At 39.1% G+C, this 19,004-nt stretch overlaps 1 protein-coding gene across 15 annotated transcripts in view; it reads right to left on the reverse strand.

The window, feature by feature from the left end:
• The window catches only part of LOC149284920 (plasma membrane calcium-transporting ATPase 3-like), a 53,382-nt gene extending 34,864 nt beyond the window's left edge, over positions 1–18,518 (reverse strand). For 9 of the 15 annotated variants that reach the window (XM_089496148.1, XM_089496149.1, XM_089496157.1 and 6 more), the window contains exons 1-5: positions 18,317–18,518; positions 6,461–6,658; positions 4,461–4,718; positions 1,362–1,487; positions 1,118–1,243 (exon numbers count right to left, since the gene is read on the reverse strand). In XM_089496148.1, coding sequence (XP_089352274.1) covers positions 1,118–1,243; positions 1,362–1,487; positions 4,461–4,718; positions 6,461–6,658; positions 18,317–18,518 — 910 coding nt within the window. The remainder of the gene's footprint in view (positions 1–1,117; positions 1,244–1,361; positions 1,488–4,460; positions 4,719–6,460; positions 6,659–18,316) is intronic. The other 6 variants (XM_089496156.1, XM_089496151.1, XM_089496155.1 and 3 more) reach the window with 5 other exon arrangements.
• Between the last annotated feature and the right edge of the window lie 486 nt (positions 18,519–19,004).

The raw sequence follows: 19,004 nt of genomic DNA on the forward strand, positions 1-19,004 counted from the left end.
AATATAACATCATATCGCTGAGATGCTGACTGGCAGACATGAAGTCGGAGTTTGAAGAGGAGATCTGTGCATCAAACGGCACAAATATCTTTTGCTCTTGCGGCTGGCGGCCTTGCTCACACTTAGACCGAGACAACAGCGCAGACGGCCAGGCTCAGAGCCCGAGGATAGGTAGGAGTATGTTTGCATGAATATGAAGTGAGTCATGCTATGGCAAGGGTATGAAGATCATGGGGAATTAATGGTGGATGCGTATAGATTATATGTTAGGGGACATGAAGTTGGAGGAGGATAATTAATGGCAAGGGATAGGAATGAAGTATGATGTTAAGGGTATGATGGTGGTCAGGGGAAGCTCTACACTTACACATACATACACATACACTCACACTAACTTCTTACACATACATACACACACAGCCACTCTAACACCATACACTTACACATACATACATATACCTACCCCTACTCGTACATGCATTGACATACTCTTACCACCATTGACTTACGTATACATACACACACAAACACTTAAACATGGGTACACAACCACTCTAACACCTTACACATACACACATATACATATATTTTTTCATTTTGATTTTTTTGTTTATGTAATACATTTTCTAGAAGGAAAGCTAGTTATGCTGTGAGTAACTGATATTTATTGGTGTTTTTTTTATCAGTTGAGATGCAGCTTCATACGCCATCAGATACATGTGCTGCCTAAGCTAAAAGACTGGTCTCTACTACAGATAAATCAATACTACTGCCACACATATGGCAATATCATGCTTTATTGTTTTGGTAGAAATGCATATTGTATGATTATATTGTCTAGTATTGGAACCCACTTTTTAAATTTAGTTATTCAAAAATTAGTTTAAATAATTGATATCTGAGAAATGTGGTTTGCATGAGTTGCACCAAGTTTTGGCTACTTAATTTATAAGTTAAAACAATGATTAACCAACCAGCCCCTGCTATGCATTCACAGCCAGAAGCAGGTTTAATCAGAAGCATGGTGATACCAAAACTAGTCTTTCAGTTTAAATTGGTAAAGCGCAGCCAATCAAATGGCAGGCGTACATATGGCCCAGCAGAGAGTATAGATTACCTTTCTTATCCTTCTTTTCTTCTTCTTCTCCACCAGCTCCAAGTAAGGTGAAAATAATCCCGGTTTGTGAATTTACACCAACTGCTGTGACCACCATTCTGCCAGATCCCTCCATGACATGGGTACCTGCCAAGCACACATATGACCTTTGATTATACGTGATTGTGTATGGTAACTATAAGTACTCCAAAACATAATTCTAATTACTTGAGGTGTCACATGAAGTTCCATGTGTAACTCTTACCGGAGAGAAGCATTGGGTCCTTTTCTACAGATTTGCGCACATGGTCAGACTCTCCTGTCAATGAGCTTTCGTCAATTTTTAGATCATTTCCCTGGATCAGAACACCATCTGCGGGCAGCAGGTCGCCTGGGAATCACAGAACAGTCAGAAAATGGACCAGGTTAGCTTTCATCTAGCCATATTTACTGATGTACACAGAGACAAATGAACTCAGGGAAGCCCAGATAACATCTCACATTCTTACAGGCCATAAATCTGAAGCAGAACTTGGTTCTTGGTCTTGTCTAATGTCCATGATGACCTTACATGTTGTCACTGAGAGTGTGGTAGATAAGTAGAACATTCTTCCAGCAGAAGTTGTAGCGGTTAATATTCCAATGGAGTTTAAACATCCATGGGATAGGTATACAACTATCTGAATCTAAGAGGTTTTTACAGCAGAAAAAAAAGACAGCAAATATGGACCGAATGAGTTTTAATCTGCTGTTAAATTCTACATTTATATTTTTTATGTGTTTATATTTCCTTCTAGAATTTACTAGGGAGTCTATTCTATGTATCTGCCACCTTCATAGAGAAATAATACTTTGTCACATTCCATCTAATCATCAGATGCTCTAGTTTGAGATGATCGCCTCTTTCCTAGAATAAGACCTTCAAATTTGACTTACTTCTAACATGTCAGACTCTCTTTCTCCTACTTATTGTAACTTTAACCCCTTAAGGACAATGGGCGGTTCCTAAACCCATTGAAAACAATGCATTTTGCGCCCGTACATGTACGGGCTTTGTCAGTAAGGGGTTAAACGCTCACTTAAAACCCACATATTCAGAAAGCATACAATATATCTTCGTAATGCCTATACCCTGCATCCTGAAGAAACCATTTGTCCACCGTTCATTTCAGATCTCCATGTCACTGTCTTCTCCACATCACCCTCGCTACAATCTAATCATTCTCACCAAAGCAATCTCTAATCTTTCTCTCATAAGCACTCAACCTCCTAATAGATTGTAAGATCGCAAAAGCAGGACCATCTTTTCTTCTGTCCCAATGTATGTTAATGCATAGTTTGCAGAGGTCCTAAGTCTTCTGGGATTTCCGTTGTTTCACTTCCTTGAATCAGGCAAGAATATCCCTGATGCATGGCCGATCACTGTAAAATCATAGACTTGAAACAAGGAATCAATAGTCAGTTCTGTAAACCAGGCCTCCTGGAGTGCTTCCACGAAAGGGCAGAGCCTCCAAATAATGCAGATGGATTCGCGGAGAAAGAAACTCTTCTCTTACTCTGCAAATCCGTCTACAATATTCTGGCCTCTTGGAGTGCTTCCGCAAAATGGCAGTGCCACGGCGTGCCCCACGGGGACAGCCTCTTCCTCGTTCCTCTACTCAGGGGAGAGGGTGTGCGCGGAGGCGCCACCCTTTTGAGGAGCTTGATACCTGGTTAATGGAGCTGATACCTGGGAGACACGGACGAAGAAAGAAGAACAAGAGGACAGAAGAACAAGATGAGGCAAGAGAAGAAACGGAGCTATGGAAAAGAAGATGTGGACACGAAAGCAGTCAGCTGAGAAGGTAGGAGGACATTGAGACGGTGAGAGAGAGTGAGTAAGTGAGAGCGTGTGAGAGAGTCTGTGATTGAGTTAGTGTGAGTAAGAGTGAATAAATGTAAAACAAAAATTTGGAGCTCTCTGCTTTGTTTTCATTTGTTTTGTTAGGGGTTCTTCCTCTTTGGCAGATTTTGTTAAAATGAAAATCTGTACAAAGCTGAATGCTAATTTGGACTAAAAAAATATGTACATTTTAGCACAACTGTGTCTTCAGTGATTTTTGACAGCATTACATTTATGAAGTCTTCTTGGCTTCTAGGGGCACAGCACCCAGTCCCCCTACCAGACCATTTTCCAAATTTGGGATCTCTGAATTTCTATATTTTCAATATTATTGTTAATTTTCATTCTCCCCCTAATATAATAGGTCTACAGAATCTGCTGGCACTATGTAAATAAATGTAATGTAATTAAAGTTGAATCCCTTTCTATCATATACCCTCTCTTCTCTAAGTTAAACCAATTCAAATAATTTAGTATTTCCTGATAATGCTTAATGTATTGGCAAAGTTTACCAGTATAGCATAGCATGACATATATAAGTAACCATTAGCTATTTATCTATCCACCTTATGACTTGTTGTGCCTTCTGTTGCAAAACCTAGATAGTTTTGACAAAATACCTTCCCTGCCCACCCAATACTTCTCAGCCCATTTTATGAGGTTTTTTTTAGACAGCTTTCACTAAAAATAATGAAATATACAAATGTTGAGAAATATTTATGCAAGTAGGAAGACAACAAGTCTGATTTATAGCCAGTCCTTGCCCTAAAAAGCCTAATTTTCTACATGAGGAATAGACCTTATAGAATAATGTAAGGTTTTCATTTTGTTAAATGTACCGTTTTAAAATGTGATAATTCCAAATTAAGGCACAATAGGAATAGATGACAAAAACTATCAGGCTTTTATTCATATATTTGGCATGAGGTGGCGCTAGTGTGTTTTGGCATAAATTGTATTAACCCTTAATGCTTATGTCACAATAGCATTATAGTTCATCTTCAAATACATAGTTTATAGGGACGTCAGTGATCTGTTTTGTTTTTTAAACTTTTCAGTTTGTTTAAATTTTATTTCTAATATTTTACATTTTTGGAAAAGGTAGAAATATACACAAATCCATAAATATTTTCCATGTAAAGACCGTGTGTTTTAGTTATGCTTCAGATTACTACTTTAAATTTTTTTAGCCCGGTTTAAAGTCACAAAATTAAATCAGGTTGACCGCACCTCGAAATTGTGAAAGAACTTGTGTTTCTGATTGAAAAGTGTCTGCTATTTTTATAGTACAGCTTGTTATTCATTTTTAAATCTGCCCTGCTCTGTAATTAACTCCTGCAGGACTCAAAGACATAAAAGTCTTCTAGAAATAAGGAAACCCAAAGAGATGTGCGCTACATACGTTATAAGAATGAATTTCCATCATCAAAACATATAGGATGTTTTTACGCTCTTTGATTCTTTTAAGTCATCCCTTCTCACCATATTTAATTTGGGCGATGTCTCCCACAATGAGCTCAGCCACAGGAATCTGTATGACTTGTGCATTTCTGATGACGGAGAATCTCTGTTCTTGCTCGATGCGACTCTGCAGTCCCCGGAATTGCTTCTCCTTACTCCAGTCATTGAAGGCTGTTACCCACACCACGCAAATGACAGACAGCAATATGGCGGCTCCTTCGATCCACCCGGCTTCTGATTCATTGTCGTCGTGACCGCCAGTCGCCACGTTTCCACAGTCTAAATACAGAAACAAGACAAGTTTAATAATCTGTACTAAATTGTTCTGTGTCGTTTTAAAAATATATTATAATGCTTTTCTTAGGTGCAATATAAGGTGTTTCTACTTTAAGGAGAGGGTGGTAGATAACTGGAACAGCTCCTTAGCAGAGTTAGTAGAGGCTAATACATTGAGGGAATTTAATGTGTGTGTTTTAACAAATGTAACTATATGGAAATATATGTTTTTTGTTGTTGTTCTTAGTCTACTGGCACATTTTACCCTAGCAGTAAAATTTCAACAATGGCCATTATTAACATACTTCCCAGGATGGGCCACCCTTTTGCTCTCCAAGGGTTGAATTTCGAATAACCATTATCAAATTCAAGATGGGTGGTCGGGAACGTAGAGGTCTCTGACCACGTTTAAGGCTAAATGTTAGCCAATGACCAACTGAAATGCTTATTAATGCATAAATGGTGGATATTAAGCCAATGGTCTGAACACCACAGGGCATGCTGGCAATGTTCCAGATAAAAATAATTCCTCAATTTATCTGACTAGCAAAAAGATATTCTAGCCAGGCCTGGACTGGCCATCTTCCCGGTGGGCCTCTAGTTAAAAACACTCATATTCAACTAATCTGCTCCAGTGGCAGATCAGGCGCTGTAGTGTGCGGCTGCACATGCCCAGCCGTACATGAGCATAAAACCATAATGTGTGGCCTGTCATGTTCAGCCGTCATTCATCATTACATCATTAGGCGGCCTATGGCCTTAAAGTGCCAAGGCTGTCTTGTTACGCCCTGTCTATCCCTGATTCTAGCCAAGGTTTTATGTACTTATGGTGGGACAAAAGCCTACAGAGCACAACAAAAAAACTTAAATATAAATGTCACTTTGGATGTCTAGGATTTGGAATAAGCATGAAGATATTTTTAATTACAGAAAATCCCAAACAGGACCTGTAGGTCATGGTAAACGGATTCCATTGTTCTGTGAGCGAGTACATAGCAATGGCATTCACAGCAACCAGATAAATTAAGTTTTCCAGTCCCCGAATTAGATTATTTTTGGCAATGTTACTATCGAACCCGAATGGCTGCACTGAAGGTTTTCACTATTTGTCTATGAGAAGGTTAAGATATTAAGAATGTAATTAACTTCTGTGGTAACCGTGAGACTGTTTTCAATGCTCATTACGCAGATGTCTATAGCAGTCAATACGCTGTGAAATCGGTACATGAACCAGGGCAGAATGCATTGATTTACTCTCGTCTTCATCCTTGAAAATTGTCAACTTGTGTTCAACAGGGGAAGTGAAAACAGCAACGTCATCCATGGTTGGATTGGGAAAAATGTATTGCTGGTGGGGAAGGAGGAACATTATTTTGTCATCAAGCAATTTAATGAGATGGTAAATGGGGTGGGAAACGAGCTACCTCCTAACATTTCAAATGGAAAGAGGGACACTTTTTTATTATGCTGTGTGGAATGGCTTTACTGAGAATTGTAGATTGTAACCTTTTGATAGATAATAATAATTATTATTATTATTATTATTATTCTAAATTCCTTACTTTATAATAATAATAATATTAATAATAATAATAATAATAATTATTATTATTATTATTATCTACAAAGTTGGGCAAATGTATAGAGTTCCATTAATTATTATGGCCCCCTTTACCTTTAGGTAATCCAAAAATCCAAAAACAGCACATAAAAAGCAGAGAGGCAGTTTAAATGTTTATACTCACTTTCGCTCTCTTCCCCTGATGGTGCATAGAATGAAAGCCCCAGGGAGACAATGGCAGCAATTTCCAAAATGATAAGAGTCACGTCCTGTAGTGCTTCCCAGACTAACTGCAGGAAAGTTTTGGGTTTTTTGGGAGGTATGAAGTTCATACCATATATCTGCCTTCTCTTCTCAAAATCTGCTGCATTCTCAGATAAACCTGTAAAAAAAAAGCAACATGGAGAAAATAAACGTTATCAAACCGAACAAACTGAAGGTAAAGTGGACAATTCAATAGCAATAGATTGAGAGACTCCATGAGCTAATTTACAGAAAAATGATATCTTATGCTAGGCTCTTAGCAATCTTATTATATGTTCTTGTGTCTTAACTTCACAAATGGCTCAACATAGTCTCATACCCAGTCCTCAAGGCACTAACAGGGCAGGAAAGGGGCAAAAAAACATAACCTAAATTGTGGTTTTTCAGCTACATCAAGCTAGGTTGACATCAGTGCTCTGCAGTATTGCATTTGAACCCCATTTATAATTGTCCTACAACCCAGCTGAACATTAACATGTTCATCCGCATACAACAGACATTGAATCATATGGTGAGCAATGTGACAACCAAAGCCCTACACAATATTGAATGAAAGCACAAAACTGAATGCACTGATGCCATGAATTAGGCTTTAGATTAATTTGAGGTAGGAGCAGAATCAGCAAATGTCCCATTAATCCCACTATTAAAACAAGACCAAGGATTGAATCAGGTTTGACTCTTTAAAGTGGGCAACCTAGATAGGATAGATGGTTCTTCTTATCTGCTGTCAAATGGACAACCTTTCAATGGAATATACTGTATGGACTCCAGTGATGGAAAATGATGGGTCTTAAACACTCCATTTCCCATTCCCAATATACCAGAAGGTTTAACAAAAAGGATCTAGGATAACCTGGGATATGATGGCTCACCATTAACATGCTGTCTTTGTATTGCTTTGAAGCAAAACACAGCAACATTTTGACAACAGTAACATGGAGACTGGAATCTACATTGTAAAGGCTCACAATTCATTGCTTTGAATAAATATGTATGTAAGATAACCAAGATTGGTTACTAGACATAGTAGCTACACAAAGACACAATCCTACCTCACAAGTGTCTTTAGGCGGAACAGTCCCTATTGGACACAAATCCCACTGTCCCTCTTTTCTTCCCCTCTTTAGTTATTTTAAATGTTAGGAAATATGATGACAGCAGGGATTCCACCCACTTTCTTATCAGTGGGCGCAGAGCACATGGACAACAGGGGTCACTGGCAGAGGCTAAATTGTGAATATACAGGATCAACTAATACCACCTAGGGGTTGGACCCCAAGGATCAAGTGGCCTTTGACAAGATCATTACGTACAGCCACGCCTCCTGGAAGAAGCCACGGCAACTGATGGAGAGACGTGAGGGCTGCTGCGGTGAGAGAGCTGTGACAGTGGCCGACAGGGCATTTGCCCAGTGTATCAAATGGCCAGTCCGCGTCTGCCGAGCCCCCCCCCCAACAGTCTATAGGTTCCACAAAAACAGATCAGCATCATTCCAGATATGGAAATTCCTGGTTATGTTATCAAGATACCTATTGCTCATATATCTTCTCAATGTAAATAAATATATTAAATCAAATCAGAAAGAAAAACAATAATTGAATGGGCAATAGAAAAAGCAATCTCCAAAGCACGGAAAAAAACCTCACTTGTTTATCAGTAAAAAAAAAAACCAACAAAACCCCAAAACAATAAAATAAAACATGTAATTAATACCTATGTGGAATAAGTTTGTCACAGTAAATCGACTGGGGTGTTCGTTAAGGCTGTATGGGTAATCCAGTGTTTGTCTTGGAAGGTTACTGTAATAGAATAATTTGTCATTCACAACTCTCTAATTATAAACCACTTAAGGCTTCCAGATTGTATATTTACCACTGTTGGTGGTTCTGATTGGGGGTTTTTGGTTGGGTGGTTGAAAGGAGGTGCCAGCAGATTTAATTATACATAAAGTCTACAATTATTCCATCCTTTCAATTATTCCAAAAAGACATGATGAGAGCAACGCATAACATCTCCAAATAAACTGATCCGTAGGAACACGTAAGGTGTCTTTTGTTTCTAATGAAATCATTTCCAGATAAGGGAACCAGCCTTATTGTTAAATGTAGTTTAGTTAGGATGTTTGGTTTCAGCAGATAAACAGAGCCAGTCAAATTAAGATGTTAAGTTAACCTCCTGAGTGTTAGCTGGGTTTCCCACAGTACATTGTGGTAGAAGAGACTTCACTATGTTTGTTCTAGCAGTGTCCTTCTGCACAAGCTGGAAAACAAACTCAAAGCACTTGGTTTTCTATGGACTCTTTCCAGGAACTGGCACGGAAGGTGCCATTGAAGAAGCTAGACGTATATTGTGAATTGTTAAGGAGGCTAACACATCAGGTCACTGTCCGGGGATTGTCGCAGGCTGATCCTCAGTTTGTTCAAAGACTACTCCATTGTTGACAGTCTTGAGGAAGAGGATTCATCTATTTTATTTTTATAGCGCCAACAATTTACACAGCGCTTCTTACAATACATATAATCAAGGGGTATGACAATACTAGTATTGACAGACTACACCCAATACATTAGGTGGCGAGAGCCTTGCCTGCAAGCTTACAGTCTCGAGGATCCTCAAGCAGGGGCGTAACTAGAAACTGCAGATCCCCAAGAAACATGTCCAACAATGTCACATTTGCACCCAAACAGCTTGCGAGTACCTCCTGTGCCCCCAAACAGCTTGTGAGTGCCGCCTTTGCCCCAAGCAGCTTATCAGTGTCCCCAAACAGCCTGTCTGTGCCATTTTTGCTTCAGCTTGTCAGGCCACCCAAACAGCTTGCCCCCCAACATATACTATGGCACCTATATGTAAACACACTAACACAAATGTACTTATACTCACTAACACATGTGTACACACTCATTATAACACACACACATCCACATGCATGATCACATACACTTATACATAGACATGCATGATCATATACACATACATACACATTCATAATCACATCCAAATCCAAAATCACATATACTTATACATACGTGGTCCAAGTCGGAATGGCCCTTTCAGAACAATTTTGTACGGAGAAACAGGCACGAGGAGACAGGAACAAGTGGTTGCCCAGTTGCCCCCTAGTTGCAACTGCTGCGACCCCTGTAGTTACGCCACTGTCCTCTAGTGCTATTCCTGCTGCAATATCACTATTCTGCACCCTTGGGGAAGCAACACTTTATCCTATATATCAATACAAGTAAATTTTTTATGTGTGCTTACCTTCTCAAGAAGTTTTTGATACTAAATAAAACATATTTTGCACTATCTTTTCCTGCATCATGGTACACTTGGGGTGGTACTGACCCTGGCAGAACCACATGCATTATAAAGCATTCTGATCTGCTACGATCATTCTCCTTAGGGGATTGCTTATCCTCCCAAGCTTACAAAGTCCTCCAGCTCCCTATGATACAGGAAGCAGCAGCACACAAGAGTCCCAAATCTGCAAAGCCACAGCAGCAAGGACTGTCAGAGAAGATTAATATGCATAAAATATATGCTTTTTTGGAAAGTAGGAAAAATTACCTGCTATGAACTCTTCACAAGGAGGGCATTAATCAGAGAGGCAACACAGAGACCAAAAATAACTCAGAAGGAGCTGCAAAGCTCCACAGCGGAGATTGGAGTATCCATCCGTAGGACCACTTTAAGCCCTATACTCCACAGAACAAACACGTTTGTTGTTCACCTAAAGCATGTGAGAGACTCTCCAAACATATGGAATAAGGCACTCTGGTCAGATGAGACTAAAATTTAGCTTTTTGGCCATCTAGGAAAATGATATATCTGGGGCAAACCCAACACCTCTCATCACCCATAGAACACCATCATGCTGTGAGGGTGTTCTTCATCAGCAGGGACTGGGAAACTGGTCAGGATTGAAAGAATGATGGATGGTGCTAAATATAGGGAAATTCTTGAGGTAATCCTGTTTCAGTCTTCCAGAGATTTGAGACTGGGACGGAGGCTCACCTTCCAGCAGGATAATGATCCTAAGCATCCTTTAAATATCTTGGAATGGCCTAGTTTCAAAGCCCAGACCTCAATCCAATTGAGAATCTGTGATATGACTTCAAGATTTCTGTACACCGGCAGAATCCATCCAATTTGAAGAAGCTGGAGCAGTTTGGCCTTGAAGAATGGGCAAAAATCCCAGTGGCTAGATGTGCCAAGCTTCTAGAGACGTACCCCAAGAGACTTGCAGCTGTAATTGCTGCAAATTGTGGGTCTACAAAGTATTGACTTTGGGGAGCTGAATAGTTATGCACCCACAAGTTTTCTGGGGGGGTTTGTCTTATTTCTTGTTTGTTCAAAACGGTAGGCATGCTGTGTAAATAAAATGATACAAACCCCCAACAAATCCATTTTAATTCCAGGTTTTAATGCAACAAAAGAGGAAAAATGCCAGGGGGGGGTTAACATTGCAAGGCAATGTAATGGGACATCTAGTGTCCCATGAAGCCCCACCAATGGACAATGTATATTAAAGTCTTTTTTTTCTCGTGCAGGGTAAATAATGCAAAACAAAGTACTTAACTTAAGGTCCCTCGGTCCTGTTGTAGTGTTGTATTTGTTGGGAATCTCACCAGACTCTCTGGAACTCAGGGAGAGCTGGCATATTCTGGCCTGGTGAGCAGGTACAGCTAAGTGATCCCACAGCCCCTTGTGCCCCCTGCCTGACATATCATACACATTTACACAATCACTCTAATACACACACACACTGTATACACACTAAAACATCCTCACTATATGACACCTCATACCTCCACACTATCACACCCCACATCTCCATAGCCTAACCTTGCTGGAGCCTTTTTATAGTTGCTCTTTTACTGCAGGGTCATGATCCTGCGGGGTTCCTGCCTCTGCGAGTGGGCAACAAGGACCACCTAATTTGGAGAATTTTGGACCGGCCCCCAGGCCAGCCAACCCCTGATGGACAATTTAAAAAGGGACCACTCATCTATTGTACTGTATATGTTTGCAGTGCCGTTCTGCTACATCAAGGTATATATTATATTCTGTGCTCCGTTTGCACATTAAAGTTGATTTGGGTGAACCTAAAATCTAGTGAACATTATGGATCTAGGTGGCTGGGACCAGGTCAGAAATCACTCTCCATACAGATGTCACATCTGCTACCAGAAGCAGAGGGGAGCACAAGGAGACAAAGGGATATCTGGGGTAGCTGCAGCTCTTGCCCTGTTGAAGTGGGCCCTGGTTAAATAGTTTGAATAGAACCTAAATTGCATTTGTTTATAATCCTACTGATTGTTTCTGTCTGGGTTCCTTTCCCTTTAAATACAATGAAATACATTCTCAGGGTCAAAGTAGGGTAACCCAAGCACCCATAGAAACATATGATCATTGATCTCCTCACTACCTATATTCTAATGCATGGCTAGATAATGTGTGTTGCTTTTCCAGGACAACATCTCACGGGATCAATCAGAATCAGCTTGTAGTGACATTGGGCTGGATTCAATGCCAGAGGTAGCTATCACAATGAATAACAATCTTCTTGCAGATTTTCACAGACAAAAGAGATAAAAGCAAATATCATTACCTAGAGGACCGAGGACACCTATTCAATTACTTATTATTATCTAAAAATATTATATAATTTATCATTATCTAGCCCACTGTGTCTCACCCTTGTGCTGCCCACCCAGCTTTTTCTTTTCTAACTTCACAGCTTTAGAAAAAGATACTGTGAATATCATTCAGATGGTGCACACCTTCTCGCAGTAAAAAATAAAAAAAAACGTTTCCCACCATTTCTTTAACAATGATGCCTTGGTCTTATTTGGGTTGGTTTTTTTTGTCTCCCCACCTGCCAAGGAGCTCAGGGAGAGAGGAGAATGCACTGGGCAAGAGGTTCGGCTGAAACTCACCAGGCATATACAAGGGCTATGAACATTATCTTAAGAGGTACACTGAGTTATCATTTTCATCAAAGAGCATACGATGGCTCGAGTGCCCCTTTTGGCCGCAAGCAGTGAAAGAAATGTTGCTCTAGGCAGATTCTCCTAAACAGTTTGTAAGTACACCCAGCTTCTTCATGTCCACCCTTTAGAAGATACGTGGGAGTGAATTAATCCCTTAAGGATAATGGGCGGTCCCAAACCCCATTGAAAACAATGCATTTTGAGCCCGTACATGTACGGGCTTTGTCATTAAGGGGTTAATATTGTGGAACCATTGACCTCATTATTATAGGTCCAGAAGCTCCAGTAAGTGTCAGTTGCAGTGCAGAAATTGTCTGAAACATTAAAACTCATCTAAATGTATGTATACTTGTGTCTATAATTTCTTCCATCTCTTGAACCTCTAAAAATTTCTATTTTCTACATCCAACTCCCTACTGTATCCATCATCACCTCTATCCTCTGTCCCTAAGGCCTTGCTAACTATTTTAAAACCAAGTTTGTGAGCGTCAGGGATAACATCGTTCCTCATGATGATGCCAACATTGGACCCCTTCTTCTTCACTTAAACCACCATCATTGCTTCTGTCACTTGCTGCCTAATATATCCCACCCAGTGGTCATAATGTTATGGCTGATCGGTGTATATTATCCCTTGTAGTCTTGGTACAGAATCTGCTTGTGCTATATATAAACAGTAATAATCATTATAATAATAGTAATACTAAATTTGAGAATAATTTTAAATATGCATCATTGAAACAGCTCAGATTACCACCTGACATGGAAAATAATAAATCTGTGTTTTAAGAGGACAGAAAAATATCGATCCCAAAGAAAGTTTGTCCCTCCTAAAGAGAGACACTTAAAAAAAAAAATGCCAGAGAATCTTCAATAAGCTTCTGCCCTGTGCCCTGTCCCATTCTGCTAAACTTACAATGTTTTCTTGTATTTGTAACTCCTAAGAGCACTACCCTTTCTGCACCATGACTTAAAGAGTTACAGCACTGCACGTAACACTCCTTATCTGATAATTGCCGGGATTAACGCCAACAGATTTGATTACACTTTGTGACTGCTGCAGAGCAAGTGTGCCCAAGTAAAGCATTTTTTATACAAATCCCTGGACACTCAGATCTGTGAGTTATATTCATTCTGTTGTCAGTGAGTGATTCCATTTAAGGACACATTTTAGAATGTTTCCAATTCCATGGACATTCGAAGTGTAACTTTAGGCAGGCAAAGTGTCTGTAAATGGACATCATTGTCTGTAACGAGGTCTGTGGAGTCTATGTTGCATATGTCAAATATGCATCGTAAAGCCTGGTGTTGCTGTAAGCGGCAGCCAACGCTTTCCTTATGCCTCTTGTTGCAAGAATTCTACTGAAGAAGCAAGACAATGGGCTCCAAAATTGAAGGCATTAAGTGTTATGTAGATTCTGGCAATAGGTATAAACAGCACAGGTATGCCATTTACAAGGGTTCTTCAAGTTGTGTTGCAGCATCTTGACTTCACCATACATTTTGAAGGTCTAGCTCCAGGGAGCTTCTGCTGCACCAAGAGCGTGTCTGGCTTGTCTGGCCTTGTATAATAAATAGTTAAAATAGTGAGATTTCTCCATTTAATTATGCATTATACAAAGCCCGTTCAGTTCTTCTAGCTGGAGCAACCTACCAGTAATTGCCCTTTAGAGCAAACTGAATTAGTGAATAACCTCTCCGGTTTCTATACATTGATTACATCCAGGTACAGCTGAATAAGACAAGTGCTTTAGAGGTACAGTATGAGGTCAAAGGGGAGAGTCTTAATGGTAACAATGCCAATTTTTGCCAAACGTCAATAAAATTGCACAACTTTCAACAAAATGATCATATTTTTTCATGCTCCATTAGTCGTTGTTTCCAGGGCATCTTGTTTGTGAGCTTACACAGCACATTTTATTAAAAAGTCATAAATGTCATTTTTCAAAATACACTATACGATATGTTTTCTCTGATTATTATTATTATTATTATCTCCAAGTTTTGTACAACCGAACCAAATAGCCATAGACAACAAACATGCAGTGAACATTATACCAAATAGAAGTTTTCATGGGTCTAGCTCATGATCTTCTGAGCTGGACCCATGAAACTGAGGGCAGTTACAACAAATGTACCTTTCGTGGTACAAGTAACCTTAATCTTAATGTCGCCCTATATATATGTACCATAAATACCCATTCATAGAAGAGGTCTAATCACAGATTGTACATGCTAATGAAATAGCCATTGTAATTTCTGTTGTGAGGATTGCATCGGCAAAACATCTTGAGTATGACATGAATCAATGAAATAAATAACACTGAGATAAGATTTTTTTAAGGTCCTTGCATTTTGTGTGGTTTTTTTTACTCTGAAAGGTCAACTATTAAAATACAAGACTCTAATACATGACATTTCTTCACTAGATCCTTAAGCATCCATGTTCTTGTTCTAATGCTCCATCTCGTTGCCTCTTTCTCTTCGATAGTTTCTCCTTGTTTTGTCCTTGAGACTGCAGCAGGCTAGAATTCCACTCTTCCCTTGCTGCTTCTAACACTCCGTATATATTTATTAACTGCTGATAGCTGCTGTCTGTATTATCTCTGCATAGAACTTAGCTTTACTGAGTAAGAAAAGGAAAGGATGTTTTATCTATATAAAAAATTATTCATTTTTCTATTGGGAAACATACCGTAATGTCTAATTAAAATAAACAAACAAACAAAAAACACGTAACTCATTCCTTCAAATCATTCTGTCCTATTTTTCTAGGGGAATTTGAATGACTATTTCACCTAGCTTAATGGAAGAGTTGTAGGTTCCAATGAGATGAATAACACCTATACCAATTGATAAAGGTCACCATTTGCAAAATCATCAGGGGAAAGCTTAGGGTTATCTACCTTCAGCTACTTTTTTGTTACCACTACTGCATTGGGGTGGTATATTAGGCAGAAAGTGAACATTGTGTCCCCAAAGTTGATGTGTTAGAAGCAAGAAAAATGGGCAAGCGTAAGGACCTGAGTAACTTTTCAAATATTGATGGCTAGGTGATTGGATCAGAGCATCTTCAAAACTGCAGCTCTTGTGGGATGTTTCTGCAAGAGTCAGTACCTATCAAAAGTGGTCCAAGGAAGGAAAAGCAAAGAACCGGCGACAGGGTCATGGGTGGTCAAGGTTCATTGATGCACAAGGGCGCGAAGGCTGGCCAGCATGGTCAAATCCAACAGATGAGCTATTGTAGCTCAAATTGCTGAAAAAGTTAACTACTACACAAATGTCTACCTCCTGCCTTGACCTTTACATGTTGCCTTGAATCTGAATCACAGGTGTAAATATTGAGTTGGATGCAATCAAATATCTCAAGGCATTCCTCCTTAGATTTCTTCTGCATTGAAATATTCATATTCTCATATCTGAAGAGCCACACTTTGGCCACACATTGGCCTTCTGCTTCCTGTCCCAACAGCTGACTTTTTAACCCTTTATTTAACCTATGCCTGTCTGGTGGTTGTATCCATGATTATTATTTATTGTTTTATATAATGCTGTACAATGGGTAGACAGGACATAACAAGTAGTATGTAACATAACGATATGACGTACAGAAACAACAGGTGAGGAGGGCCCTGCTCAAAGGAGCTTAAAATGATGTCATGAAATGTAGCTTATTTGCTCACATTATCATATTTAACATTGTTAAATATTTCTACACCTCTTGTGAAAAATATATAAGACCCCCAAACTCTGGCATTATAATAAGCGCATTACTAGGCAACAACCTTTTGAACTACACCTTCCATGATCCTTATCCAGCTACAGAAGCAGATTATCTGTCTCCATAAAAAATAACACATACATGAGGGAATCTGGCCCATTGCTATATAATCTCTGCTTCAGGTTCCACTTTTTTATGCCTCTTAAGTACCTTTCAAATACACCAGCTGGGGTATACAAAGTAAAGGTTTGTAGGAAGTTATTTTGAATAACAGAAAATGTAAAGATTCTTTTATGTTAGCTTCTGCACATTCAGCCAAACCATTGCTATCACGCAACATGAAATTCTTGTTAGACGTATCATGCTGTTCTTTTACATTAAAAATAAAGAAACCGTAAGGTCTGAATGTTACTTTCTCAAGTCACACTGTTAGCTGGCAAAAACGAACATTTAAAAGTCTATCGAATTAGTGTGTAGACTAGGAAAGGGGTAGTATTGCACCTGGACAACAAATGTGCAAGCAAATAACCCATCTTTATATAGACACTGACAATGAATACAGAATAAGGTTTTAGTTCATATACAGGAGGACTTTTACCCAACCTAGAAAACCTTCAATACAAAATATATACTATTAAACAATGTTTGCATACAAAATGTTGCATGATAGTGCCCAATGCCAGGCAGGGGCTGAGAAAGCAAAAGGCAGTATTCTGTATAAAAAGTGACATACATTTGACTGGAATGCAGAAAAATATTAGCGGACAAAAGGCTTTCTGACATTTTTAATATTTTAACAACATCATTGTCAGATAAACGCCGCCAAGGAATACAGACAGACAAATATGTCTATTTTTAAATAATTTTAGGGGGGTCGTTTTATAATCAGTGTCGTCTTCTAATCAAGAAAAAAAAAAAAAGACAGTCGAATCAAAAAAAAAAAATAATGAGACTTTAATGCAACTTTGTTCCAGAGGCATAAAAAAAAAGAGGGGGAAAAAATCTGCAAACAAGAATCTTCATAATTCCCAAATTGTCATTAGCTGATTAATAATCTGAATTAATCCCGGGCTTAGAGTTTAGTTGGTAGAACATAGTTTTCAATACATGGTGACCGTACCCAGCATACCATCATAACGTAAGGACCAAAAGTCTGGCACACAACATGCCATAAGTAATAAAAGGATTATCTCAGCTGCTAATTAATGCCCTACCAACCTCAGTGGATGATAGATACACCCCGTACACTGCTGGCACTTTAAAAACTGTATATTACTTACATCATCCTAACATGGCTTCCCTTGTTCTGGAGGTAAATATTTGAAAAAAAGTGTTTTTTTCCAAATATTTACCTCCTTTAACGTCTATTTGTTTTGCTAGTTGACTGAAAGAGATGTGCCATTAAGTAAACAGTGTCATGACTGATGTCTTTCCAGTTCATATTATGATGTATCTACTTAACAGGTTGTGGGCCATGTAATCAAACCACAATTGCTTCCTGCTGAGAACGTTCCATTTCTGGTGCTAGAAAGCAAATACATTTCCAGTTTTCCCAATATGTCTAAACCACACCGATAAATACCGTGATATAAAACAGCTCATAAATTACCTGCTGCTTGTCTCTGAAACTCATAAAGATTTTACAGAGGACCACTCCGCCATAGCACTGACTTGGATGACACCTGAGGGACCTGTTGACATTATAGGTTTCTCCATCTTCATTTATATGGCTGTGACTTCCCTTTCTGTATCTTATTTAATACCCAGACAGCTTATATTTGGTAATGGCTGTCCCTAGAGATGAGAATGTCTTTATTCTTTCAGCAAGTTATTTGTTTATGGCGGTATAGCCAGGGTTTGCTAGGAATGCATTTGATTCCCCTAGAAGGCTTGGATACTGGAATCTCTCAATATTTAAAGAGAACACTGTAGCTGCTATAAAAAAATATGGAAATAGGGTTCAACGGATATTCATACAGGTGTCATCATGTCAGACCAATATGCCTGTTTGGATTCCTTTAACGTCATAATTTATTAGCATGTCTTAGATTGAGAAAATTACCTTCAGTGGGTGAAGTTTTCAGTCTTCTACATAGGCCACTGACTTCTCCGTAACTATCTTGTATTTTTTGAATGGCCTCAGCTCCTCGCAACTCCATGAGAGAGCGTAACTCCTGCAACGTACAGCCGAACCCTCCGGCATGGTTCTGTTCCCTTTGTTGGTTTTTTGGGTAAAAATCCACTGAGCTGTTTAAATCTCCCATCTTGGCTAGATGATGTTATCTCAAATTGGCTGTCGAAGGCTCGTCGGAAATTGGTATGAATGTGCGTTTTTGTTTTATTTTCCAAAACTGGCGGCCACAGTCTTGAGACTTGATATCAGTGGGCGAGTCAGAAATATAATAGGCCTACAGAATAAATACAACATGTGAATGGTCGGTAAATATTTTTACATAGCAAAACATACTGAACCAGAAGTCCACAACTGCCAAAAACATGACAATAACTCTCTAACTGGAAAAGCCAATATTCTTAATGAGCCACAAAATCATATGGGAAAAAAACCCAAGGCATTATTTGTTGTCCCTCAACAGTTTCTAGACTCTTTGCAATTTTTTTCAATCCACCAAGCGTACCTGTTTAGGATTTGGGTGTTGGTGTCATAACACGGTGCTCACTGGGAATTTCATTCATAAATGCAGCCACACTTAACAATCACAGGTACCACCGTAAGTTGGAGCTGTCTGAGG

Source organism: Sceloporus occidentalis, unplaced genomic scaffold (genome assembly GCF_023333645.1).
Source record: "Sceloporus occidentalis isolate IW3139 unplaced genomic scaffold, rSceOcc1.0.p SCAF_87, whole genome shotgun sequence".
NCBI lineage: Eukaryota > Metazoa > Chordata > Lepidosauria > Squamata > Phrynosomatidae > Sceloporus > Sceloporus occidentalis.